This window comes from Theropithecus gelada, chromosome 4 (assembly GCF_003255815.1).
Source record: "Theropithecus gelada isolate Dixy chromosome 4, Tgel_1.0, whole genome shotgun sequence".
NCBI lineage: Eukaryota > Metazoa > Chordata > Mammalia > Primates > Cercopithecidae > Theropithecus > Theropithecus gelada.
The window spans coordinates 130237133-130264326 of record NC_037671.1 but is presented as its reverse complement, the minus strand read 5'-3'; the positions used below and the strand labels follow the sequence as shown (position 1 = coordinate 130264326).

Genomic DNA, 27194 nt, shown 5'->3' with positions numbered 1-27194 from the left:
AGCCCCAGGTCTGCATGGTCAGGATCGGCCTCCAAGGGCAGGCATGCGGTGCCAGTGTGTGTGTGCACACGCAAGCATGCCTTCACTTGTCTTTTAATCCCAACCAATCTTACCTCTCCTTTCCTTTCCTCTCTCCACAGTGCCTGACATTTTTAGCATTCAGCCTTAAAAACCCAAACCCCCAAGTTTCACCATTTTGTAGTACTTTGCAACTTACAAACGGCTAAACACACACTCATTTCATTATTTATAGCTTGGTAGATCTTACTGGCCCCGAGTGGCAGGCAACGAAAAGGCTGTGAGCCTTTGAGCAACTTGCCTGGAAGAGGAGGAAATCAAACTGGGCCTTTGACGACCTGCCAAGGGCCATTTCTGCTGCCCCAGAGCAAACCTTCGCACACAAGCTGAGTGCCTTGGAAACGCACTGCAGAGAGTCTGGTGCTGTCCTGGCACTGACAGCTTTTCACAGTGCAAGGCCGAGCCCGAAGGACGCGCTGGCTTTAATGGAGATCTGTGACAGCCATTCCAGACCATCTGCACATCCACTTAGGCGGCGGGTCCAGGGCCACGGATTCAAGAGAAGTGGCATCAAACCTGCTTTACTTAAACCAACAAGCGGTTCAGAAAATACACTCCCAAATAACCGGGGATCTGGATCTCCGGGAATAATAAATTACACCCGTCTCTCAATACTGGGACTGCACTTGTGTGTGAAGGCAGTCGATGGCTGAGAGACGGCTCTGCGGTGAGATGCTGGGGCAAAATATATCAAAAGATCACAGCTTTCCGGAGCCACTGCTGCTTCAGTGTCCTCCACGGAGGGAGGTGCACCTCCTAGCCTCTCCTGGACTGTAACTCTGAAGAGGTGGGGTGGGGGTGGGGAGCATGGGTAAGGGGCAGTTCGTTGGAGATTGTCAGTCTTGCATCTTGATCACTGGCTCCAGCCTAGATTCCCCTGTGAGGTGGTCTAGGCATCCACTCCTTTCCCCACTGAACCCCTCTGCTGAAATGTCCACAATGAACGTGTGTCTCCCTGAACAACCTGCTTTTGTTTCTGTCTCCTCTTCTAGCCAATGGCACCACCATTGTTCCAAGCTAGACATTCATGCATCAACATTAACCCGTCACCTCTCATCCTGTCTTCTAATCCACTGCCAAGTTCTGCGGATCCTACCTCAAGCCTATCCCCTCCTCTGTATTCCCTGGCCGGACTCCTGGCACCTGATGGGTCTCTGGTTTGGCCCTTTTTGGGGGTGCTCTGCTGTGCTCCCAGCCCCACCACCTTGGGAATGAGGTCACACCATCACATCACGGTGGTGGGACAGCTCACGGCCAGTGGTGGAGGGTGGATGTGAAGGGCCCACCTCCAGCCTCCTACCTCTGGCTGCCCTCAGTCTTCTGTGGCAACCACACTGCAGGTGGATTCCGCCTCTGCCCAACCCTGCTTCCTTCTCTTCCTGAAGGTGCTGTTGAGAGCATCCCTGAGACATCCCCTGCCTGCAAGTCTCAGAGCCTGTTTTCCTGGGAACCTATAACCTGTGACACTTGGTGCCCAGACAGTCCTAGGAAGCAAACTCTGAAATGGAGTTAGAGCTGGACTCCCTCCTGCCAGTGGCCAGAGAGGAGCCTGTCGCTGCTGGGAGAGAGTGCTGGAAGCTGAGTGGGGCCCCGAGGAGCAAAGGGCAGGGCAGGTGGCACACAAGCACCCTGTCTCTGTGGCTGTGCACACAGGCAGGCCCTGTGGATTCCAGGTGTCTGTGGAGGGAAAAGAGGTCACACGGGCCAGTAAGAGCATCCCAGTAAAGATTCTGGGGGTTCAGCAGCTGAGAACAATGGACCATTTGAAAAAGAGCCCCTGGCATGCTACTGAGCCCTGTGGAGTTGGAGTATCTGTGCAGCAATCCGTCATAAGACAGAAGTGCAGCACTGAGGACCAGAACCAGGCCCAAGCAGGCCCACGGTACATGAGCGAGCTGCACAAGCAGGGCCTCAGACCCCCGTGCCATCCACACTGTGGTGTGACTGCCTCTCCTTGGGCTCACAATTATGGCCCCACAGTGGTGATAGCAGGGCTGGGGGGATTCCTTATGACACAGCGAGGGATCCAAGCTTGGTTCACAATTGAGTTAGCTTAACATATGGCTGCAAGCCAAAAATGCACCATCGCTATCCTGTAACCCTCTTTACGGTTGAAAGAGAATGGTGAGGGGAGACCCTGTCAATAGGCAGAGCCTTGGGCATCGCAACGGCTATGGTTCGAGTGTTTCTGTCTCACCAGATTCCTATGTTGAAACCTAATCGCCGAGGTGGTGGGATTAGGAGGTGAGGCCTTTGCAGGTGATTGGGTCACAAGTAAGAGCCCTCAGGATGGGATTAGTGCCCTTATAAAGAGAGGGCATTAACCAGTCACCTCTCATCCTGTGAGGCCCCAGAGAGCCGCCTTGCCCCTTCCACCATGTGAGGGCATAGCTAGAAGACGTCATCTACAAACCAACAAGTGCTCCGTCATGAGACCCCACATCTGCTAGTGAGTTCATCTTTGACTTCCAAGCCTCCAGAACTGCAAGGAATAAAAGTGTATTGTTTATAAGCCAGCCAGTCTACGGTATTGAGTGACAGCAGCCCAAACAGATGAGGCAGCAACTGACAGTGGACTGTGTGTGGAAAGGAAAGAGTCCCGAGTTAGGAATAGATACAAGCTCCTAAGCAGTGGCAAACGTCTTGGCAGCCTCCTTAAGGGCAGGGACAGATAAAATCTGGATGACTGCGGACGGGTGAGACAAGGAGCTCTGCAGAGCAGGCATGTGGACAGACCCGTGGGAGGGGCAGGACACGTCAGCATGTTTGCACAGCACGGCAGAGCTCACGGGACAGCACTTCAACAAGCAGATAGAGCGATCCAGTCAGTGGGCCACTGCCAGCCTCCGCCACTGGCCACAGCAGTCCTGGGCTAGGGCACTAGTGGAGCAAGCATGGTGGTAAGGTGAAGCCCTGCCAGGCCCCCCAGCTCGGGCATCCCCCTGTCTGCCACACTGCCAACATTCAACCTGCCAGCAACCAAGAGCGGCACTGAGTCCTGTGTGTCCTCCAGTCCTCGAGGAGACCGACTAACTGGCCAGTGGGTGTCACGTGGATCACACTGACACCGGGTAAGATGAAGACACTCCATCTTGACAGGAAGTGACTCCTATTCTGGGTGTGGCTTTGCCTTTCTTGGCAACAGAGCCTCAGCCAGCACTAGCATCTGCAGGCTACCAGCACCCTGCGTGACACTGCATTGTGTCCCAGTGGGCACACGCCCATGGGAACACTGGTCCTGTCACACATCCTACTGCCCAGAAGCTGTTGACCTGATGAGACGGATGGACCAGGCTTGCACAGTGCTGCTGGAGCTGCACTGTGATGTGGCGCTGTCCACTAAGGCGAGGTTTACACTCTGAATCAACAACTACCACAGTGCAGGGTGTGCCTCCAGCAGGGAGAACGCAGTGGTTCCGGAATCAAGGGGTGGAAGGAGGAATGGCCCCACTTCTCGCTCCCAGTGGCCCACTTGGAGTTTGTGCTCTCCATCTGTGCAACCTGGCCTTACATATACAGGGGCCCTGGCTTCCAGCATAGAGTACTTCTGCCGGAGAACACAGCAAGGGTTCTGGTCGCTTCATGTTGCATTTGCTAAGTGATTAGCGGGCTACAAACGGAGTCGCCATCCTGGAAGGGATAACTGACTCTCAGGAGCAGGCAGGGCTGCAGTGATAGGATGGGGTATTTAAATGAGAAGAATGCATTTGGCACCCAGGTGGATCACTGTGGTATCTCTTGGTCCTCCCCTGCCCAATGTTGATAGCAAATCATTCAGTAGTCATGGCTTTAGAATGGCACCCAGGAGCCTGGACCCATCAGGGATGATGTCTGTGTCACCCTACCAGGTAAGCCACCTAGAGGTCTTCTCTGAGGGCGAGGGGACTCTAGAATGAGTAGGAGAGAAGGAAGTCAGTGGGAGTCAGCTGCAACTTCAAGACCAGCTGTGGCAGCATGAGCTATATATAGTTTACCCTGCTAACCTTCCATTTGTACATTTCTCCAGCCTCTCTCATTCCACAGGCAAATGTCTCCAGGCAGTGCAAGGGACACACTGCAGCAGATGCTGTGAGGCTGGCCAGACCCCTCCTCCAGGACTGATATACCTGCTGCTGGGTGTGTCCGCAGCAGACAGCTCTCTGCCAAGTCTCCACTTGGGAAGTGCCCCCAGCTGAAGAAGACTGCTTCATCCAAGGCCATTTTTCCTTCTGGGGGAAGCCCACATTGAAAACCTGGCCTATGCATGGGGATGTAAGGCCTGACCACTCTGTGTCCATGCAGAACAACTCAGAAGACTCATCCAGCTCCGGAGCTCCTTCTAGGACCTGCTGTGGCAGCTACGTAGCAGTTCAGCCTTCCTTCAGGCTGCTTCGTGCGACTCCCCATGGCACCCTCCAGTACACAGTCTGCACTCAAATCTCAAGCATCTCAGGGTTTTTCTTCCTGGAAAACATGAACTCTTACAATTCTCTAAGTGTTTTTCATATTACAGCCAGAGAGCTTTCGAAAGCACCCATCGGATGATGTCAACCTTAAAAATAATCTCCAAATGCCTTCTCACTGCCCTAAATTCCAAGCTCCTGCCTGTGACTGATAAGGCCCTGCATTTCCTGGCTCCCATCTCCAGCCTAGTCTGTGGCCACAGCCACCATCACTTTATGGTACAATGAAGGGAGTGTCTTCTGCCTCCCTGAAAATGTCATTCGCGTTCGTCTCCAGAACTTTGCACACCTTGTCCCTTTGCTTAGGACACCGATAAGTTCCTTCCTTGCCTGAAGAGCTCATCCCTGTAGGTCTCAAATTTCACTTCTTTCAATGACCAATTCCTCCAGCCCCATGGAGAACTGGTCAGGTCCCACTTTTATGCTTCCAGAGCATCCTGAACTTTCTGTCTTGTGCCTCGTAGCATACAACATTTTAATTATTTGTCAAACTGTGTTTCTACCTCACTAGATTACAAACCCTATGAGAACAGAGGCCAAGTCCAAGTCTATCCTTTTTTTTTTTTTTTTAAGACGGTTTCTTGCACTGTCGCCCAGGCTGGAGTGCAGTGGTGCCATCTTGGCTCACTGCAACCTCCGCCTCCCAGCTTCAAGCGATTCTTCTGCCTCAGCCTCCCACCAAGTCTATCTTTAATGTTGTATCCAAAATGCCTAGTACTATGCATGGTAATAAAAGGTGCTTTATAAATGTGTACTGAGCATCCTTCTTCTTCCTTCTTTCCACTAATTGTAAGAAATTCACAGTCGAAACGAGGTTCAAAGGCACATAATGTAGGAAGTGTAACACAACGTTGCAGCCAAAATTCCACTTATAGATGTGTTTAAGATTTTTAAAAAAATGTTAATTCTCAACATTTAAAAATAAAGACACTTAACAAAAACACATGGATTTTATACTGACATCACAAAATCACACTGGAAGGCCTAGTACCATTGGGCTCACATTTCTGCCGGGTAAACATGGACCTGAACTGGGGAGCTGTGTAGCAGGTGTTCCCCCAACCCCCCCACAACAAGCCATGCCCACTCCAGTTTGCCACAGACCCCCGCCCCCAACCCCGTCATGGGGCTCTGTCATTATGCTTGCAGGCTTTTGTGTCGATGTTTTTGTTGTTGTTCTGTTTGTTTTAATAGGAAAAGCAGAAGAAAATGAAATGTATCTTTGCATCCTTATCAAAATATTGACAGGTCCATGAAGTAGGCTTCAGGTCTGCCTCACTCATTTAAGGGTTGTGTTGCTGTTGACATCTAAGTTGGCCATCCCTGGTATTGTGTTTGACAAGCCAACAACAGCCCGCTTATCCCCCTCTTTCAAAAGGCAGAGTGACCAGTAAGAACAATCGAAGCACATTTCTGCTTCACTGGGACTGGAATGGTCATCAGTGCTGGCTGGTGCAGCTCCCAAAGACCTGGGTAAAAGAATGGTCTGGGGTTTGTCAACTCTATGCCCCTGGGTGGCCACTCTCCCTCTCCCTTGCCTATGGACAAAAATCTATCACAAAAACTTGAGATAAGGCTCAGAATAAGACGGTGTATTTGAAAGTGCTTTGTAAACAAGCACCACACAAGTGCACCTTATTATATTTGTCCCAAGCAAATGCTGGGTTTGTTTTTCTAATTTAGGAGGCAGATGGAAGGAACTGAGGTTTACTGTGAAAATCTAATTTTCCCTCGTGATTCAAAATATTGCTGAGACATAATCCAGCCCTGAAGCTACTGTCCATTCTTTTCCAGTACTTACCCAGCTTCATGGTAGGGGGGGACATGTGTGGATGAAGGAGGGATTTGTCATTCATTCAATAAACACTTAATGAGCACCTACTCTGTGCCAGGCACTGAAGGATACAGGATGCAATAGGCACAAACCCTGCACTAACAAAGCCTAGACTTTTTGTGAAGAGACAGGGAAACGATATTTCAATGTGACGAATGTATCAGAATGTACAGTTGTCTGAAAGCTTATAGGACGCAGCGGGGAGGGCAGATGGCTTCCGGGAGGAGGTAACATGATCTGGGCCTAGAAGGTTGAGCAGGAGGCATGGTTGGTAGGCAGGCATGGGCACATTCCCCTCAGACACTGTAGATATATTAAAGACAGCAGTTGCTGTTCCCCAACTACTTAGATCAATTATAGCCACTGAAATTGATCTCCCTTGTGGCTTTAGGTAGCACCTCTAAAAATCTGGAAGTCTCAGTCTGCCCTCCTGTTGAATAGGGAGAGGAACATCAACTACTTAGAACCACTGGGAGAATGAATCAATTTATGTGGTTTGCAAGAGCAAGTGTGTAGTTATTACCAAGTCCCCAGGGGGAATACGCGGAAGGAACTGGAACATGGAGAGGAGAAGCGGGGAAAAACAAGGGAAAGCAAATGGGATTAGATTCTCATTAGTCTGTGACGGATTGATCTTCTGTCACTGCTTTCCCAAACTCCCAGCAGTTTCAACTTAAAGCTTGTTCAATATTTTAAAACCAATTTAAATCCAATTGTTGAGTTTGCTTAAAAAAATTATTGCGTTAATCAAAAAATGCATTAAGTTTTAGGTCCAATAGTCTAACTGATAGGAAAAGCTCATTGGGACCCAAGAGAAATGGGCTCGCCTGGCTGGAGAATGTAATGTGCAAGAACAGAAACCAATCAACGCTAAACGGAAGAACAGGAGAAACGAGTCACAAATGCCTCAAAGCAAAGAACCCTGCAACTGAATGGAATTGAAAGAAAGCGTGAAGAGCGCTGATGAGGGTATTTAGTTAGTATCAGCAAAATTCAGACATGAGAACACATCTAAAGCCTTCCGTTCCAAGGGAGGCTGCAAGTGGGTTTTTATTATGAGATGTGCAGAGTGTCATCCTTTCAAAGATTTCAGGTCAATGAAACTGCAGAGGTCATCCTCCTGGAGACCATGCTGCTTGAGAGAAATGTAGGGAACAGAAAATAAGCCAGCTCTATGAAAATAAAAACCCTTCATTCTGTTATCAAATCGAATTGGGTCATGAAATTTGAAGAAATAGCTTGTTTGGTTCGTGCCTTCCCACATCCGAGAGCAGCTATGGTTGAAATAAGGAAACTTGGGAAGATTGGTAAATTCGCTCACAGAGAAGGTGCTGGTGATTCTGTATTCTTCCCCTTCTCTGCTTTGCATCTGGAAGGCTGACTCCCATGGGCTGTTCCCCTAGGATCCCCTGTGTCTGGCTTCCGGCCTTGTGTATGGCCCGTGGGAGACATTAGCAAGAGATCGGATGGCAGGAGGCAGGAGGCAGGATGTCCGTGCTCGCTCCCTTCCTGCTGTGGGGCTATTTCCGGGCAATGCTGGATGCCCCTTGATGATACCTCCTGTCACAAGGCCCCTTTTCCACGGCTGCAGCTCATGGGGTTCACAGAACCCTTCCTCCCCCTGCCTCTGCAGGCCTGGGGTGGCCATGGCTCCCCACTGATGCTCGCTCCGAGGCCCGAGGCCCTGTGAATGGTTCCTGTGGCCCCAGCCCGTCTCTATGGTCATCCCTTCCATTAATGTCTCTTCCTGTGCCCATCTGGGTTGGCTTCTCTCTCCCGAGGGACCCTGATCAAATCAGAGATGTAGGAAAACATGGCAGTGAAGACTCCAATTAGTTGCTTTCTGTTCTCTGGCAACTGTTTACTAGCAGATATCTTTTTAGTTTGGCTGGTTGATTTGCTTTGTTTTCAAATAAGAGGAATTGGAGGCTGTCCCTGTGATTAGGAACTAGAAGCAGGAAGGGCCTCATATCCTGGGGGCTCTAAATGCAGGGCTGCTTCGCTCTGGGTTCTTTCTGGGATGACCCTGACGTGGATTAACTATACCTCCTCAGAATTCCTATCATATCAGTTGCTCGGGCAACCTCTGCGGCATCTATTGAAGCCATAGAAACTCCATGGGAGCAGGGATGTTGTCATGCTTTTTGTTCTGAGGGCCTAGAACCATGCCTAACATATTATGGGTGTTTAATGCGTATTTGTTGAATGAATGAAATAATGTCTCATGGGGCGCAGTGGCTCACGCCTGTCATCTCAGCACTTTGGGAGGCTTGCTTGAGGTCAGGAGTTCAAGACCAGCCTGGGCAACATGCTGAAACCCTGTCTCTATGAAAAATACAAAGAGTAGCCTGGTGTGGTGGTGTGTGCCTGCAGTTCCAGCTAGTCGGGAGGCTGAGGTGGGAGGGTTGCCTGAGCCAAGGATAAGGAGTCTGCAGTGAGCCAAGATCGCACCGCTGCACTCCAGCCTGGGCAACACGGTGAGACCCTGGTTCAAAAAAAATGAAATCACGTCTCTTTCTTTATAGATGCTACCATCACTCAACAAACCATCTATTAAACGTCTGTGCAGCAGATGTCATCTTGGGCCTGGAGACGCAGGGGCGCAGAGGACACAGTCTGGTTGAAGAGGTTCTGGCCCCCGCAACTTTGCCCATGTGGCACCCTCTGCTGGAATGTCCTTTACCACACCGTGCTGCTGTCCCGACAAACTCTGACCCATCTTCTGTGACTTCTCCAGGGAAGCCTGGACGCGTTTTATGTAAAGCTATAGAGTTGCTAAGCTTTGGTTTAGCATACTACCATAATTACGATACTCATTTTCCAGCAAATCTCCCCCCATGGCTCCCCTGAGCCCCTGAAGGGAAATACACTTTTCTTTTCTTTTTCTTTTTTTTTTTTTTTGAGACGGAGTCTCCCTCTGTCATCAGGCTGGAGTGCAGTGGTGCAATCTCGGCTCACTGCAAGCTCCACCTCCCGGGTTCAAGCGATTCTCCTGCCTCAGCCTCCTGAGTAACTGGGATTACAGGTGTGTGCCACCACACCCAGCTAATTTTTGTATTTTTAGTAGAGACGGGGATTTCACCATGTTGGCCAAGCTTATCTTGATCTCTTGACCTCATGATCCACCCACCTCAGCCTCCCAAAGTGCTGGGATTACAGGCATAAGCCACCGCGCCCTGCTGGGAAATATACTTTTCAATGCATTTTTCTAGAGTCCAGCAGCTGCTTGACCCACCCAAATGCTCAATTTAATGTCTGCTAATTGACATTGTTTGCAGACACAGTTCCCTTGATATTTGGACATCTATGGTTTAGGTCATCTCTAACTTTCTTTTTCCTATTTTTCTGAATCCAATATTAAGGTTTTAGAAATTTAAAAACATTTAATTTGGGCTACCTCAATCTTTAACACCAAGGCTGGATGGTTCCTCTTGACTGAAGAATGAATGAGATTAGAGGGAGGATCAGGCGCCTAGATGGCTTTAGGTTAAGCAATGCTCTTCTTTCCCTAACAGCTACTGTTTCCAAATAAATACTGTAGATGCCAGAGTGTATCTTCGTGGAAGCCTCTGCCATGTTTCCGCAGTCTCAGAGCATATGGATGTAAATTGCTAGACTGACTCCGTTTCCCAGAGCCTCAGGTGTCCCTGCCTCCACTACAGCAGTCCTAAGGCAGGGGTCTCCGGGCCATTATTGCTTCTGCTGTCAGTACCTGGTAAGCTCGCATTTGTATGTCCCTGAGCCAAAATAAAATCAACAGAAGGAGCATTTGCTGCCTGGGCTATGGAAATGGCAACTCAGTCCTAAATCCACTCATATGCTCATGGCTGGCAATTTAGGAGCAGATAAGAAGACCCAAATTCACCAGTTCTATTTATTTAATTATGCTAATATTGGATAAACTCATTTGCAGAATTCCATATAGGGATACACTTATGCTCTGATTTTAGAGCATTCAGATCTTTAACATTCTGTACTGTAAAATCAAAATGTTCTGGGATTTCTATGTCTGTTTACTAGGTTCCTATCAGTAAAATGACTAAAGGATTTACGTGCAAAGATATGGGGTTTAAACCCTTGTTGACATCTACATTGAGAGAAATATAATGAGCAAATTAATCTACTGTGATGACGTTTTTACTCTTTTTCCCTGAAGGCTTGGTTGATCCTAATTAATTAATAAAATAAAATGTATTTGCATTTTCCTAAGACTGAGATAGCACCTTAGAGAGTGAGGCTCAGTCAACACATTCTTTACTTAATGAGGACTGAAACACCAGTGAGCATAGGGCAGGATGCTGCTAAAAGACGATGATATCCTTACATAATATAATCTTTCTGTACACGCCACTCGTAGAGGTATTTTCACCAGAGATTCTAAACTAGGGCATTAAAGAAATTGAAGTAGAGTTAGTATTGATTTCTCTGATTTAGAGACTGTTAAATTGTTTTATTTCCCCTCTAAGGACTCCCTTGAAAACGCTCACATGCCTTATCCCTGTTCCATATCTGCCCAGGGAAAAGCTATTTTGGACATGCCCCAAATGGCCATTAGGAAGTCTACAGTGTGCCCCAAGGAGGGGAGTCACTCTGGGAGAAGCCAGGGCCCTATTCCCATGGCTGTCAGCTACCAGTCTGCTTCTTGCTTTTTCAGAATGGAACTCTCCATGATCTCCAGGAAACAGCTCCAGTCCCCCACCGTGTTTGGAGCCCTGCTTGGAGGAATGAGTAGGGCATTCTGTACCTGAGTAGTTGTTCCTGAGGCTTCAAATAGGGCACTGCACTCCCCTTCATGGTACGCTTCTTTACACTCCCGGCAGAAGGCAAACTGCAAAAAAACACATATCCATTAATTAGGGACATTAGGTTGCATTTGGCAATAACACATTTTTCCTTTTCCAAACTCATTATATTCATTCCTTTGGCTTGTGTGATAGTTTCTGTATCAAATTACTTTCTTTTGCAAGGAGAAATCAAGTTATATTTTGATGAGATTGTTCACTCTTTACTCAAGAGTGTTCCAAGCACCATAGCAGGGCTACAGAGATGACGGATTACATTTCCTTCCCTCAAGGTGTTCCCACTCTAGTGGAAGACACAGTGATATGGTTTACTGCATCCCCACCCAAATCTCATCTTGAACTGTAGTTCCCATAATCCCCGTGTGTCATAGGAAAGACCTGGTGGGAGGTAATTGAATCATGGGGATGGTTTCCCTCATGCTGTTCTCGTGACAGTGAGTTCTCACGAGATCTGATGGTTTTACAATGGGGTTCCCCCTTCGCTCGGCTCTCATTCTTCTTCTTCCTGCCACCATGTGAAGAAGGATGTGTTTGCTTCCCCTTCCACCAGGATTATGAGTGTCCTGAGGCCTACTCAGCCCTGCGGAACTGTGAGTCAACTGAACCTCTTTCCTTTATAAATTATCCAGTCTCGGGTATGTCCTTATAGCAGTGTAAGAACAGACTAATATACACAATAATGCAAATAGATACCCACAGCAAAGTTTAATTGGTATTAGAATGTAAGGAAAAAAACTTCATTCAAGACATTCACATTCAATATTTGTTTGCATTCACAGAAGATTTATATGCCCATGTCAGTGGACTTACTTTTGTATTGAAAGCCTATTGTGGAAATTTGTAAATGGTCGGTTATGGGCTGAACTGTGGCCCCTCATAATTGGTAGGTGGAAGCAGGACCTCAGAAAGTAACTATATTTGGAGATAGCGCCTTTAAAGTGGTAAAGGGAAGATGAGGTTGTTAGGGGAGGCCTTATTCAATCTGACTAGTGTCCTTACAGGAAGAGGAGACTAGGACAGAGACATACGGACTGAGAGATGATAAGCAGCATTCACCATGGGACTGAAGATGCCCAAGGGACCAATGCCCTCTACCTGCCATTTTACAAAGAAGAAAGCTGGAAGAGTGAATGCCAGCCAGGCTCATTCAGGGCTGTCTGTCTGGGATCCATGGACCCCTCCAGAAAGCATATCCCATTCTCATCGCCACCAGCCATGCTCTGAAGTTGCTGTCACGGTTGAGTTGTGGGTCAGCAGTGGAACACACCGGACTGGAGTCATCCTCCCATCCCCTGCCACCTGAAACACCTTGGGAACGGTTTCTGTGCCTTGGTTTTCCCCTCGGAAATGCCAGGATAACAGTGATAGCTATCTTATATGACCCTTGGGAGAGGCAGGGAGATAGCACATGCTGAGTGACTGCAAACACAGCATACAATGTGTTCTAAACTTTAAGGAGATGAGGTCAGTCAGGGACTATTTTGCCCCTACTCCATTTCGGAGGAAGGAGTTTCCTCACCAGAAAACTGGTTTCTTTCAATGCAAATTGCTTAATAAGTTGTGGGCAACATCTCCCACAGCAGAAACTGTATTCAGAGAAGGCATTTCAGCAGAGAAGAGAGTGCCATCCACAAGTATAGTGTGTGGATGATGGTGGTGGTCGTGGAGCATAGAGGCAAACTGACAGTATCCTCTTTCCCTTGAGAGGTGGGTTTTATGTCTCTTCTGCTGACAGCCAGATGTGTTGAGTACTTGACTACTAGAATATGGTAGAAATGATGGTGTACCACTTTCTAGGCCCAGGCCTCAAGAAACCAGAAGCTTCCATTTCCTGTTGGGACACTTGCTCTTGAAGCCCAGCTGCCATATGGTAAGGAAGCTCAACAGCCCATGAGATGCCCACATGGAGAAGAACTGCGATAATTTTACAGAGAAATAATCTCTTCAGAGATATGCCACAATTGATCTTCAAGTCATCATTTTTAGCATATTATATTCTTATTTCTTCTCATAGCAGAGAGACTGAACTCAGATTAAGTGAAATGTAAACTTTATTTAAAGGTTGGTGGGAGAGCGTGTGTATGTCAGAATGTCCTCACGCAAATCACCAACATTACCTGGTTTCAGCTTCTGACATCTTATTTTCTCTGAACTAAAAGCGAATTCACTGAATAGTGAGTTGGGTTCTAGGATTTTCTTCTATTTTTAAAAACATTTATCTGTTAATACTTGGGTCTGCCTCACACTCATTCCTCTGCTCTTACATGCTTTGTTGGAAAAATGTGGACGGAAGGCCCAATCAGGGAGCTGGCAATGGGGTCTCAGCCCACTGCTTTCTAGAGAAGCAAATCTGATCCATTGGTGTGAAAGGGAAAACGCTTCACATCTTATTAGCTCGTGGATGAGATATAAAATCAGTTTCATGGTAGAGGAACACCCTGGAGGTTGATCAGTTTGTCAGAATAAATAGGTCTTTCCTGACACAAAGACATTAAATTCCCTTTCACACCAGTACTACAAAGAATGGACTATTGAGAAATAACAGAAAGGGAAGAGCGTATCAAATGAAAGCCTCCCCATTTTAGCATGGCAAAAGGCAAGCAAATGCTGCAGGAATATTCCGGTGATGACTTCACAAGAACACACTGGCTAATTTGCTGCTATTCAAAGTATAATTTAAATTTAGATCTATCATGCAGTGGTCCTTCCCAATTAAGTAACATGAATCTGTCTCATGTGCAATGGGGAAACGTCTAGAAGGTCTGATTTGATCTTGAAAATGTTTGGGTTTTCAATTACATTATCCAGAACTCAAGACTCTCAACCTTCAGTTCTCAGGCTACACACCAGCGTGCCCTGTGGTACCATAACAAACTCACAGGGGTGCCCTGGGATATTCTAGAATTTGAAGCCACAGTGTGGCTGATGAATACTATGTGATTTATTAACTCAAGGTAGTTCCCAGTGTTAATGTAGATTGTGCCACTTTCCTTTTGGTGACATTGTATCTTTGCAAAGCTGGGTTTTTGGAAGTTACCAGGATAGAAAAGAAGTGCCATGTAAACATCCATTTGGAACAAATATGTGATTTATTTATTTATTGGAACAGAGTCTTGCGCTGTTGCCCAGGCTGGAGTGCAGTGGCACCATCTCGGCTCCTTGCAACCTCTTGCCTCCCGGGTTCAAGCAATTCTCCTGTCTCAGCCTCCCAAGTAGCTGGGACTATAGGCACCTGCCACCACACCCGGCTAATTTTTGTATTTTTAGTAAAGATGGGATTTCACTGTGTTGGTCAGGTTAGTCTCAAACTCCTGACTTCAGGTGATCTGTACACCTCGGCCTTCCAAAGTGCTGGGATTACAGGCACGAGCCACTGCACCTGGCCAAGATGTGATTATTTTTAAGAATAAAATAAAGCTATTTTTTTCCTTCCATTTATGTGAATTATCATTTCAGATAAGTATTAAGTTGTTATGACATTAATTCGTATTATGCTCTGTGGTACAAAATCTTTTATAGCCACAACTGTTAGGCATTTCTTTTGGCCTAGAAATGCCGTGAAAAATGTACTGAGCTGCTAAGGGCATGGTGAACAGAATTCTGGGGAACTCTGGGTTAGGCAGATACAAAACTCCTTCTTGAGACAGTGTTCGGACCAGTTTGCAAACATTTCCCGTGGCATAGCTGTTTCCAGAGAAAAAGCTTGCCGGGGAAGAAAGCAGACCTAGCTCCAACATTTTCACATCCATTCTGCTGACCTGCATGTCTCATATCTGGGGCGCCTGGATCCATCTTTAATCAACCATGTAGAAGGCTGAAATTTACCCGGGGATTTGCTCTTACTTAAAAATGGTCTCACATTTGCTGAGGCTCCCTTAAGCTGTGTAATACCTCTCCAAACCTTATGAGTAAACATTAACCGAATGGAAGTTAGTATACCAGCAAACATGGAGTATTGCTTGTACCGTATACATTTTCAGGATTATCTTCTCTTGTGGTGGATCTAACAAATGCCACCCATTTCTGTAGAGTTTTTTTTTTTTTTTGAGAAATTTTAAATGTCTTTAAACAATTATAAAAGTAATACATCTTTCTTTCTTTCTTTCTTTCTTTCTTTTTTTTTTTTTTTTTGACGGAGTCTTGCTCTGTCGCCCAGGCTGGAGTGCAGTGGTGCGATCTTGGCTCACTGCAAGCTCCGTCTCCCGGGTTCACGCCATTCTCCTGCCTCAGCCTCCCTAGTAGCTGGGACTACAGGTGTCCGCCACCACGCCCGGCTAAGTTTTTTGTATTTTTAGTAGAGACGGGGTTTCACTGTGTTAGCCAGGATGATCTCATCTCCTGACCTCGTGATCCACCTGCCTCGGCCTCCCAAAGTGCTGGGATTACAGGCGTGAGCCACCACGCCTGGCCTACACACTTATTTCATTGGCTCTCTAAAGTCTATTCCTTTATAGATTTGATTAGAAGGCAATCAAATACATGGACTGTATTACAGTTCCTGTGACGAGAGTTTTATGTATCAACTTGGCTAGGCTATGGTCCTCAGTTACTCAAGCAGACACTAAGCTAGGTGTTCCTGTGAAGGTATCTTGTAGATGTGATTAGGATCTATAATCAATTGATTTTAAGTAAGAGAGATTATCCTAGATAATCTGAAGGGAGCTGATTCAATCTGTGGAAAGGCCTAAGAGCACAACTGAGGCTTCCCTGAGGAAGACGAGATTTCACCTGTGGACAGCAGCATCAGGCTGTGCCCAAGAGTTCCAGCCTGCCCTTCCTGATGGCCACCCTGTGGATTTAGGAGGTGCCTACCCAGCCCTGAAACCATGTAAGCCACTTCCTTCCTGTAAATTTCTCCATATATATGTGTATATACACACATATAGATACAATGTGTGCCTGCATGTATACATGTAGGGATCTACACATACATATGCATATATGTGTGTATGTGTATATATATTTGATATAAGCATCTTGCTGGTCTGGTCTCTCTGGTGAAGCTCTGGCAGAGAAAGCTCCTATAGAAAAAATTTATTTTAATAGAGGTGGGGTTTCACCATCTTGGCCAAGCTGGTCTCGAACTCCTGACCTCGCGATCCACATGCCTTGGCCTCCCAAAGTGCTGGGATTACAGGTGTGAGCTACCAATACAAAAATTGGCTGGGCATGGTGGCAGGCACCTGTAATCCCAGCTACTTGGGAGGCTGAGGCAGGAGAATCATTTGAACCCAGGAGGCAGAGGTTGCAGTGAGCCAAGATTGCACCATTGCACTCCAGCCTGGGCAACAGGGCAAGACTCTGTCTCCCCGCCAAAAAAAAAAAAAAAGAAAAAAGAAAAAATTTAACAAGGTCACTTTATTCCCAATCTTTTGCAAAAGAACTGATGTAATGAAAACTATTTAAACTTTCCCTGTTATTTGCAAAATTATAATTCAAACCTCTCTCTCTAAATATATATGTGTGTGTGTATATATATATTTTAAATTCCAGGCAGCCATATGGCAAATTCTTCTCAGAATTCAACACCAGGAGAAAGTTCACCACTTCCAATAGTGTGGTGGTTTCCTTTTATTTGACAATGAATGTGGTTACCTAATACATTCTCCTTGGTATGTTTTCAAGCTTAAAAGCTTGGTGCCACCGATGACTCTAGTCATCAGCTTATCCTAAATGCCTAAAAGGAGGTATAGAATTAAAAAAAAAACTATTTAATAAAGGCTAAATTCAATTAGTCAGTTTTTTTCTATTGCATAGTAGCTAAACGATTCTTAACACGGAAGTAATATTTTTGCCTTGCAACTAATATGTGTTGAGTATTTACTTTTAGGATGAGTAAAATCTTGGCCCTAGGCAACATATAAAAGAATAGCACACTGGAATCTGTGAAATCATGTACTAGGTCTTTATATGTTTAAATACCAGATATAGATTAGTGTTTAGAAGCGAACCCTCTGAAGTAGGGAGACCCAGAGTCTGAGGCCTCCTGGATCATTTATTATCTGTGTGATCCTAACATCTCTTTGCTTGAGCTTCTTTGCATCTACAAAGAAGAAATAATAAGGTAATGAATATTTAACACAGTTTCTGGTACACAGTAAACACAACAACACAACAAATAGTTTTCTCCATGAGGCTATGATGTTTAACAAGTGGTAAGGGTCTGTAGAAAAATAAGTGCCTTGTTGATTAAAGCAGTTCCCAGTATACTGTTAATAATGACTCTTATGTGAATATCAGGTGAAACTGACACCTCCCCAGAAATGCCATGCTTGTAAACTACTCATAAGACTGCTGTCTAGAAAGGGATGAGGCCTCTCTTTGCTGGAATACATGCTGAGGTAAGTTACTGCCAGCCCCCTTAGACACTCCGTACTCCGTACTACCAGAGAGCTATGTGAATGGCCCATCATGTCACTCATTCAATATCATGTCAGTGCAGTAGTCATTTGATTGATGTTTGAGTTTGATTTCCCATATTTCCATAATGAACACATTCAAAAGGGGCTGTACATGTACTTTCTCTTTGGAAGCACAAAAAGGAAGCAAATGAACAGCTTCTAATGCAATTGGAATATTCCAGTGGCTGCTGATCAATCAGGTTGAGAGTCAGTAGGTACCTACAAGCAATGACTCTTAAAATAAGGTTTGGATCCTTAAAGTTGAATGATCTCTCTTTGAAAGCCAAGATTTCTTTGTGCCTGTTTTCTATCATGGCTGCATCTATTATAAAAGCATTCTATTATGTGCCATTTATTTTTCGTCCACAGCTCTGAAATTCTGTGTTAAAAGAATAGGAGAGAATCAAATACCATCTTAGGACCCCTTACTAGAGTCAAGGGAAACATCAAAGGGATGAAGCACACATTTGTACTTCTTTGGGAATAGATGAAATATTTTTCTTTTTGGTGTGTAGCTTTCCAGAAGATGGCAGCAGAGATATGTAAGTCCAGCCTCCGTGTGTTAAAAGGAATATATCAAAAGAAGAAATCTCCCTACCAGTGACCAGCCGCTGATATATGCAAAACTTGTTCTGACAAGACAGTGCCACAGAACGGAGATGGTGTTAGATTATAATGCATTAAAACACAATTTTGAAAAGAAGAAAGTAAGGTTATTTCCTTTCAAGTACACAACATCTGAAAATCACAGACTCTCGTGGTGTGAGGCAATCTTAAACTGTGCTAAGCTCCAAATGCAAACAGACGTAGACAATGTTCTATGTGTGGTCTCCAAAGGGCCAAAAAGAAAGAATTTTCAGAAGGCTGGATACGGCTCTGTAGAGTAGCCACGTTTCTTTGTCTTTCACGAATGCTGTACTAATCCCCAAGGGTATTAAACAATGCCAATTAGCTTCCCATAAAATACTGTGACCTCTAACACCCTGCAGCCCTAGGCTTATTTTTGTTTTAGATTTGCTTTTTGAACAGGCCCTTACTTTCTTTGGTTTAATTTCCATTCATACAAGCTCTTAAAACATCCCCGAAAATCCCCTTTTCTTGCACCATCATCTATCTCATCAAGCGCGTGCACGTAACCATCCCATCTTTCAGTCGTGCGGTCTGCACTGACCCACTCGCTGTGAGTACTGTCTAGCAGGAAATTTTATTACTACTTGTCTCAGAGCTCGGGCCCCTCAGAGAGGATGAGTTCATGCCACGCAGAGAAAAGACCCACTCAGCTTCCTTTCAACAGGCTGAGCTCAGCACCTCACATTAAAAGATACATGATAAGGTGGTGTTCCTGGTGGTGATTCTGCTGGGAATGAACTATCCAGTCTATAATGATGGACAAAGACATTTACATTTACTTCCTATTCCAAAATAGTTTTGATTTTTTACCGTAACTTACAGGGAAAATAAACTTAAAAATGTTTATTGGCCATTTATTATTTTCTTTAAGAGAGTTACTGACATATAATTTGCAGAGCCATGGGTTTTTAAAAAGTAGATATTTTTTGAACGCAAAATACGTCCAGGTAGCACAAATTCAAAAGGTACGTAGTGAAAAATGTCTCCTTTCCTCCTTGGTCAGCTACGTAGCTTCCCAGAGATAATCACTGTCACCTGTTTGCATAGGTGTTGTTCCAGAAATATATCATGCACTCAATAATCAATTTATGCTATTTTTAAACAAAAATAGCCTATAAAACATTGTATAATGTGCTGTACTCTGCTCGTTAGTTTTTCATTTAATGCGTCTTACAGATGGCTCTCTAATAACACAGAGAGCTGCTCCATTCTTCCTGAACAGCCACACAACATTCCAGTGGATAGATGTGCCTTCGTTCATTTCACCAGCCCCTCCGATAAGCGTTTAGGTCCTTCCAATATTTTGCCATCACAAACAAAGCTGCAGGGAGTGTCCTGCTCTTCAGGTCATTTCACACATGTGAAAGGAAATCTGTAGCAGAAATTTCTAGACATGAAATGGCTGGGTCCAAGGGCATTTGGACTTTCCATTTTGATTGCTTTTGCGAGCCCTTGTCAGTCACAGGCTTAGCAACAAGGTGTGTGGAAGCTGCTTCCCCAACACACCGTGGTCTCAACGACTGCCTTTGTCAAGCTGCATTAAAAGAATATCAAATACATCCCAGCACTTTTGCTAAGACCTTCTTTATACATGTTGTGTCGCCACAGAGGTGTGTTCCTAGCCAAAGCAATTACTCCGAGCCACGTTTAAGTCTTGTCTACACAGCTAAAGCCGGGTCAGGAGTGGCCTCTGGTCAGGCCCACTCTGACCTTCCTCAGCTCAACACACATGGAGCTGGTCATCTCATTCTCATGGGCCGGAATCTGGCCTACCTGCCAGGAAAGGACTTGAAATGAATATAAGCTCTGTGACTTTAAACACAGACAGTCCACAAATTGGAGATCCAGGTTAGAGAGAAAGAAACAGCAGATGGGGGAACGACAGCTTCCCTCACTTGTGGCTGTGTCCTGAGCCTCAGCTTTGCAGACCTGGCTCTCAGTGTCACTTGCCAGGTGCCCTGACTGCAGCAGTCACCAGAGGACAGAGGAAGCTGGGGTGGGAGTGCTGTACGGTAGTGACTCTCGGTCCCTAATTCCCCACTTCCTTTCTTACTCTCTCTTTACTGTAACCATTTCCGAAAACAGTTCCTATGGGGACAATCCTTATCTTCCAAGGTCCCCGGCTCTTGCATTTGTGTCATGGTTTACCTTGTTCCCAAAGGCTAAGGTAGGACCTGGTTGCAAGCTGGAACTCGTGTTCAATGATATTGTTCACACCATCCTGTTCATCTAAACAAACTTCTTGGTGGGTGAATTTCTATATCTAACTGAGAATTCCTTTTACCATCCTGCAAGGCCTGCCCAATTTTGCTTTAAAATGGGCATGTCTCAGACCTTATGGAGCAGTTGGCTCCTCCTAGAACTGGAGCACTGGTCACAGAGTATCAAATTCAATGCCACTTTCAAATATTGCCATTCATTAGTAGGTCCATTCAAATATTGCCATTAATTAGTGAACATGTTTGAATATGGCCATTCATTAGTAAAATGCACAGCATATGTCTTCTATAATTTTTAACTGGTCTCTAATCCTCGTGACCTTATCATTTACAATCTGCAGCGAGGCACTAGACTCTGTAAAAATGATTACACTTCGCCAGTAAAAATGTGAAATCCAAGCCATATGGCAATTTGAGCCCAATTTGTCCCATGTGCCTGTGGGCATCCTTATGCTCTCTAGCACAGCAGGGGAGGCAAAATGCTTCCCCTGAACACCTGGGCCCGCCCTGGGCAACTTGGGGCAAGGCCAGCTTTCAAAAGGGGCCCGACTATGTTTGGGGACACCCTGCCAGCACATCTTACAGACTTTTGTCTTTGGAGGTTTTGCAGCTCCTCAATGATCAATCAATCAATCAATCAGTCAGTCAAAATGATATAGTAACCCTTTATTTTATGTTGAGCAGTCTCATAGGTGCCCTGCAGGTATACCTGTGCTGGCCCCTTTCCCCTGCAGCCTCAGCCAAAATGATCAAGGCACTCTTTCTTACACGTACCTCTATTAAACAGTTTCATCTTCTATATGAAACGGTCTCCACCTATCCACTCTTCTAAATGGATAGGATTTGTATCTTATTCATCTTTGTCTTCCCAAGATCCAGATGCTAGAACATAGTAGGTGATCGGTGTCTCTTTGTGGCAAGCCAGGTGCTGGAGTCAAGTAGCTTACAGCTAAGGTGGATGTTTATAAAGAACAAAAGAGCTGGAGGACAATTGTGTATTCCATGATACAATGTACACTCATGGGTTGAATTGAATATTCTTGTGTAAGACTCAAGGGTCCCACAGAAGAGATCCAGGTGGGTTGAGGTCGGTGGGCAAGAGCACGTGGAGATGGCATTTGTTTTTCTGTCCTTCACATTTGCCCCTTCAGGGAGCAGTTCTAACATCAAGCTTAATCGATCGCCTCTCTTCTAACAACTTCTCAGAATCTATTCCACCCTTCCCAACTCCTCTTTTAAGATGCACTTTGCCTATTGCATATTTCCATTTGGATAGGTTGCAGTCACCTCAAATTCAAGTCAATTCTAATTCCATGTGATTACCATGAAGTTGCAAGGACCTAACAGAGTAATCGGAATCATCAAACCTTTGCAGAATGAACAAGCAGTAGTAGCTGGAAAAGCCTCAACTTCTGAGAAGCAGAAGAGGATAGCGCAGTGTTGAGGGAACCCAGCACTGAGAATGGAGAGGTCAGTCCCGAGTACAAGAGGAATAACTAAGACTTTCTGCCAGGGAAAGTACTTTAGCGACCTTGGAGGCCACAATCTTGGTCCAATGGTTCAATGGTTAGCTAGATTCCGAAGCTAAGGTCACAGGCATGATGGGGTGGAGAAGGCCTCACAACAGAGAGCTCTCAATCACTTTGAAAACAGCAAAAGATGATGAAAAGAGAGAGAATGGAGATTCTAGCAAGAGAGGGGGCAGGATGGGAGTGAAGTTCCAGAGAAAGTCAAGGCCAGGGAGACACACTCAAAGGTTTATGGCTTTCAATGGAGGAGGACTAAGTTTTGCAGCAAAATCCTGGGAGAGTCACATTGATGAGAAAGTTTTCTCAAGAAGATGACACCCATGCCCTTGGTCTTCCTAACAGAGCACCATAGCAGCTCGGAATCTTCTGGAGTCTAGTGGGAGAGGAGAGTCACAGATAGAGAGGAGGTTGAAACAGTTACTGTCAGTTGGAGCATCCATAAGACATGAATTGAAGGAGCGCCCACCCATGTTCATAACTAAATTCACGTCACAGCACTGGCTCTAGTTAATTCCCTAGAATGTGGTTCCCAGACCAGCAGCATCAGCATCACCCAGGAGCATGTCAGAAAACCCGAATCTCAGGCCCCACCCAAGAAACACTAGACCAGAATCTTTCATTTTACCAGGATTCCCGAGTGACTTGTATGCACCATTTAGAGACCCTGTTCTAGCTCATTCATTCAACCAAAAGTTCCTGAGTGTACGCCATGCATTGCTGGGACCTGCAAAGATGTAGAACATATGCAATTTCCAGTTTCAGAGGAGTCACAATTCACCTCTCCCTCGCTCTACCCAACCCTCCCTCCATTCCACAAGTACTCATAAAGCATGTGCTGTATGTGAATGGTAAGGCACTGGCCATTCTTCGTGGTCTCACAGAGTTCATGGTCAGCTGTGTCCTGGTTATATGGTGGATGCGAGGTTCCATGGGAGCAGAGTGTTGAACCTGGGAGGTGCAGGTTGCAGTGAGGAGATAGGAGTGAGGAGGTTACAGACAGGAGACAGAGACATATTGGGTAGAAGAGGGCAGTTCCCCAGCAAAGGCCCCACCCTCAAGCCTGGAAACTCATGGCCCTAAATGGGAACAGGCATTCCTGTTTTCACACCCAAATGTTGCCTTTTGGCCTGCCATGCCCCCCATATTCTGTCCCCATATAAACTCCAAACCCCAGGCTCCACGAGCAGAAGAGCAGCAGAGAAGGAGAGAAGAGAAGGAATACCTGAATGTTGAGAGGAGTTCTGCTGCAGACAGAGAGGAGATTGGCTGCTGGATGGCCAAACTAGAGGAAGATCATCTTTCCACTCCATCCCCTTTCCAGCTCCCCATCCATCACACTGAGAGCCACATCCACCACTCAGTAAAACCCTGAATTCACCATCCTTCAAGTCCATGTGTGACCTGATTTTTCCGGACACTAGACAAGAATTCGGAATATGGAAAGCTGTCACACTGGCCCTCTGCCCTTGCAAAAACACAGAGAGTCCGCTGCGCTGTTTAACACTTAAGCTGTCTGTAGACAGCAAAGTTAAAAGAGCGCACTATAACATACAGCCACTTGGGCTTTGGGAGTCGCAGGCAACCACCCCTAGATGCTACTATGAGGCCAGAGCCCAGAAACACTCATCCTAGCTCCTGCACCTGCCCATCTGCATGCTCCCCCTCCCATGAGGAGTTTGAGCGGTGGTGGTGGCTGAACAGATAAGCCAGACACCTGTCGCATGTCCTGCGATGGGGGTGGGTCAGGGAACTCTCCCGTTTCAGCAGGAAGAAGAGGAAGGTGAACTGGGACCAATGGAGTTTGCTGGAAATGATAGCCCCCAGAGAGTACCAACCCAAGTGCGAGGGATGATGCTAGCACTCCAGTGTAATTCACTCTGCTAGTGTAATTCTGCAACACTTTTGTCTTTTTGATTTTGAAACCACCATGAAAGGATACAGCCTAGAACAGTGCTGTCCAATTGAAACAGCAAGAATTTTTAATGGTCTAGTAGCTATATGAAAAGAGGAAAAAGAAACAGGTAAAATTAATTTCAGTATTTTACTTAACTAAATATATTCAAAATTGTATCATTTCAACATGCAATCGATATGAAAATTGGTAATGAGTTATTTTACATTCATTTTTACTAAGCTTTTGGAATCAGGTCTGCTTTTGCACTTTCAATGCATCTCAGTTGGTACTAGCCCTATTCTGTGGGCTCAGGAGCCTCACGTGGGCACTGTGTTGGACAGGAGCCTCCCGGGGCTGGCGGCCACCATGCTGGACTGTGCAGGTCTCCAAGGACCCTGCAGTCTGAGGACTCCTTGCACCATGCAGAATTCAGTTAAGGGGCCACAGAACAAAAGTGACATAACACCTCCAATATTTTAGAAGAAAGTCGGATGAGGTGAGGTAGGGACATGGGGAAGATTAGAAAATTAAACCCAATCCTTTTTTTGAGATGGAATTTTGCTCTTGTCGCCCAGGCTGGAGTGCAATGGCACAATCTCAGCTCACTGTAACCTGTACCTCCTGGGTTCAAGCAATTCTCCTGCCTCAGCCTCCCAAGTAGCTTGAATTACAGGCACATGCCACCACGTCCAGCTAATTTTTGTATTTTTAGTAGAGACAGGGTTTTGCTTTCACCATATTGGCCAGGCTGGTCTCCAACCCCTGACCTCAGGTAATCCACTCCCCTCAGCCTCCCAAAGTGCTGGGATTACAGGCATGAGCCACCACGCCCAGCCAAAAATTAAACATATTCGAAGACAAAGAAATTCAGGTTTTTTTTTTTTTTTTTTCTAATAAAGGATGCTCTGTTTATTTTCAGCCTTTGGACGACCCATATGAGTTTCACTTCATACTGTGTTGAAGAAAAGAGCTGCAGGGGACAGAAAATCAGTCAAATTAAAGAAAATATGAGGCATAACTGTCCTGCAGTGAGAGCACATGAATTTTTCTGCCACACGCTCTGAGTCATTTGTTAAAGAAAACCAGAAAATAAGAACTGTCCCGGGTTATCGCTAACTTTCACCATGTCTCTGCTTGTCTGATTTACTTGTTTGCACACTTTGTCAAATCTTAGACCAGGGACGGATAGTGTCCAGACCATTATTCTAGGGGAAGACTGTTGATCAGAGTATGCGGCAAACAAACATCTGTTTCTGAAGACTGTAGCATCATCCTTCATTATAGAATGAGCTTAATAAACATGTAGTCATAGAAATCCACCATTCACATAAGTTTTGGCCTGGTGTTATTGCAGTCTCTTAATTTAGCCAACAAAGAAGGTTGGGTCAAAGACACCTGCTTTTGTATGTAAAGTATCAGGCTGGAAGGCTTGATCTGGCACGGTTTTAGCAACAGGACTTTCATTTGTGATAGTTTAGTCATGTCCTGGGGAATTGAGGAGAAGATCCACCCTACCAAAGGCCAGTCATACGTTAGCACCAAAGAATTAATTTTAAAAGTTAGAGTTGGCTGGGCACAGTGGCTCACATCTGTTATTTCAGAACTTTGGGGGGCCAAGGTGGGCAGATCACCTGAGGTTAGGAGTTTGAGACCATCCTGGCCAACATGGTGAAACCCGTCTCCACTAAAAATACAAAAACATTAGCTGGGCGTGGTGGTGGGCGCCTGTAATCCAGGCTACTCAGGAGGCTGAGGCAGGAGAATGGCTTGAACCCAGGAGGCAGAGGTTGCAGTGAGCCGAGATAGCGCCACTGCACTCCATCTGGGGCGACAAGAGCAAGATTCTGTACCCGCCCACAAAAAAAAAACTAAAAAAAAAAAACAAAACTAAAAAAAAAACATTTAGAGTGCTGATTTGGATTTTACCCTTGAAGTTAAGCACACACTAATGACAGAAGCTGAAATAAATCCTCCAAATATCTCAAAACACTTTCTAGGCACGTGTCTCTCCACGAGATTCTCAGACAGCTACATTTGGATTTCCAGGGGCTGGACTGGAGCTCAGGTGTTTCTGCCCCAGAATCTCTGCCAGAAATGATTATTCATGAACGTTTTGGCTCAAAGGGAAAGAGAGAAGATGAGAGATCCAGAAGTTTATTCACATACCAATCTCGCTGGAGCGAAGCTGTTAATGCTTCTACTTATGTTCTTAAGGCTTCTTAAAGAAGGTTCCCAGCTCGGGGCTGGGTAATAATGGTGGAAGCATTTCCCACATTATCCTCCTGATATGCATCTCTGCCCTGACTAGCAGACAATGGTGAGAGCCAGAACCACTTAGAGAGCTGATTGTCATCACCGCCCTGACAGTCTCAGCGGCAGGCCGGGCTCTAAAGGCTCCTCTGGATGCCTGTTGGCCAAAGATAACTCAGCCTCGGGGGGTGGTGAGCAGGAGGTGAAGCCAAATGCCTTCAGTGACCTGAAAAATGTTATCTCCCAGCAACACGCACACCTTGCAGTGTCTTACGAAATTATAAAATAAAACCCAGACTTAGAAGACTCTTCCCCTGCCTAAGTTTTTCTCTCTCTCAATTTTATTGCTTTGCTAAGGACATAGAAAGCAAACTAATTAAATGACAGCTAAAGAGCAAGTACCTCGATGGTGTCCCAGGGCGGCTGAGATAATGGGCGGATCTCAGGTGAGTCAAGGAAATGCCACAGACATTGCTGCCTCTCTACTAATAAATAGCTTTTTGGTCCCATAACATGAGAGATATGCTGGAAGCTGTGGGGGAGCAAAAGATAGCTACCCGCTACCCTCCAAGGTTCTTTGGCTGGGCTATTGATTAAAACAGCATATAAACAGATTAACAGGAGAAAGAGCATATTCAATTCTGTACACATGAGAGTCCCACAAAATATGAGACTCCAAGAAGGGTTAGATGATGGAAGCCTACAGAGCTATATCCTCAACACAGAAAAGAACAGGAGCTTGGGGATTCTTGTGTGGGAGGTGGTTAGAGGAGGGTGAGGAGAAGAATTGCAAGGCGAATAAAGGTTGTCTTGTTATGTAGATAAACAATCTCTCAGGTAATAAAATTTGTCTCCTGAGCAGCCCTGAGCAGAACAGGCAGTAGTCTCTCCAGGCATGGTGTCCGTGTACCAATCTTCCCCGGCTGATACAATTCCCTGGGAGGGGATTCACGACAATTGAGATCCATCAATTGTATTCACAGAGAAGCAAGTTCAGAGAAAGGCCTTTCCTGAATTTGCTGTTCCCCAAGTGTCCTCTGTTAAGGAGTCAGCACACTAAAGCACCACATTTTGGGGTGGCATTTCCTGAACTCCTGAAAAGCTGAATAACAATG

The 27194-nt window shown here is 45.7% G+C and overlaps 1 protein-coding gene across 3 annotated transcripts in view; it reads right to left on the bottom strand.

Annotated features, from left to right (window-relative positions):
- The window catches only part of PRKN (parkin RBR E3 ubiquitin protein ligase), a 919793-nt gene that overhangs the window by 26673 nt on the left and 865926 nt on the right, over window positions 1–27194 (bottom strand). For all 3 annotated transcript variants that reach the window (XM_025384066.1, XM_025384067.1, XM_025384068.1), the window contains one exon: window positions 11099–11182. In XM_025384066.1, coding sequence (XP_025239851.1) covers window positions 11099–11182 — 84 coding nt within the window. The remainder of the gene's footprint in view (window positions 1–11098; window positions 11183–27194) is intronic.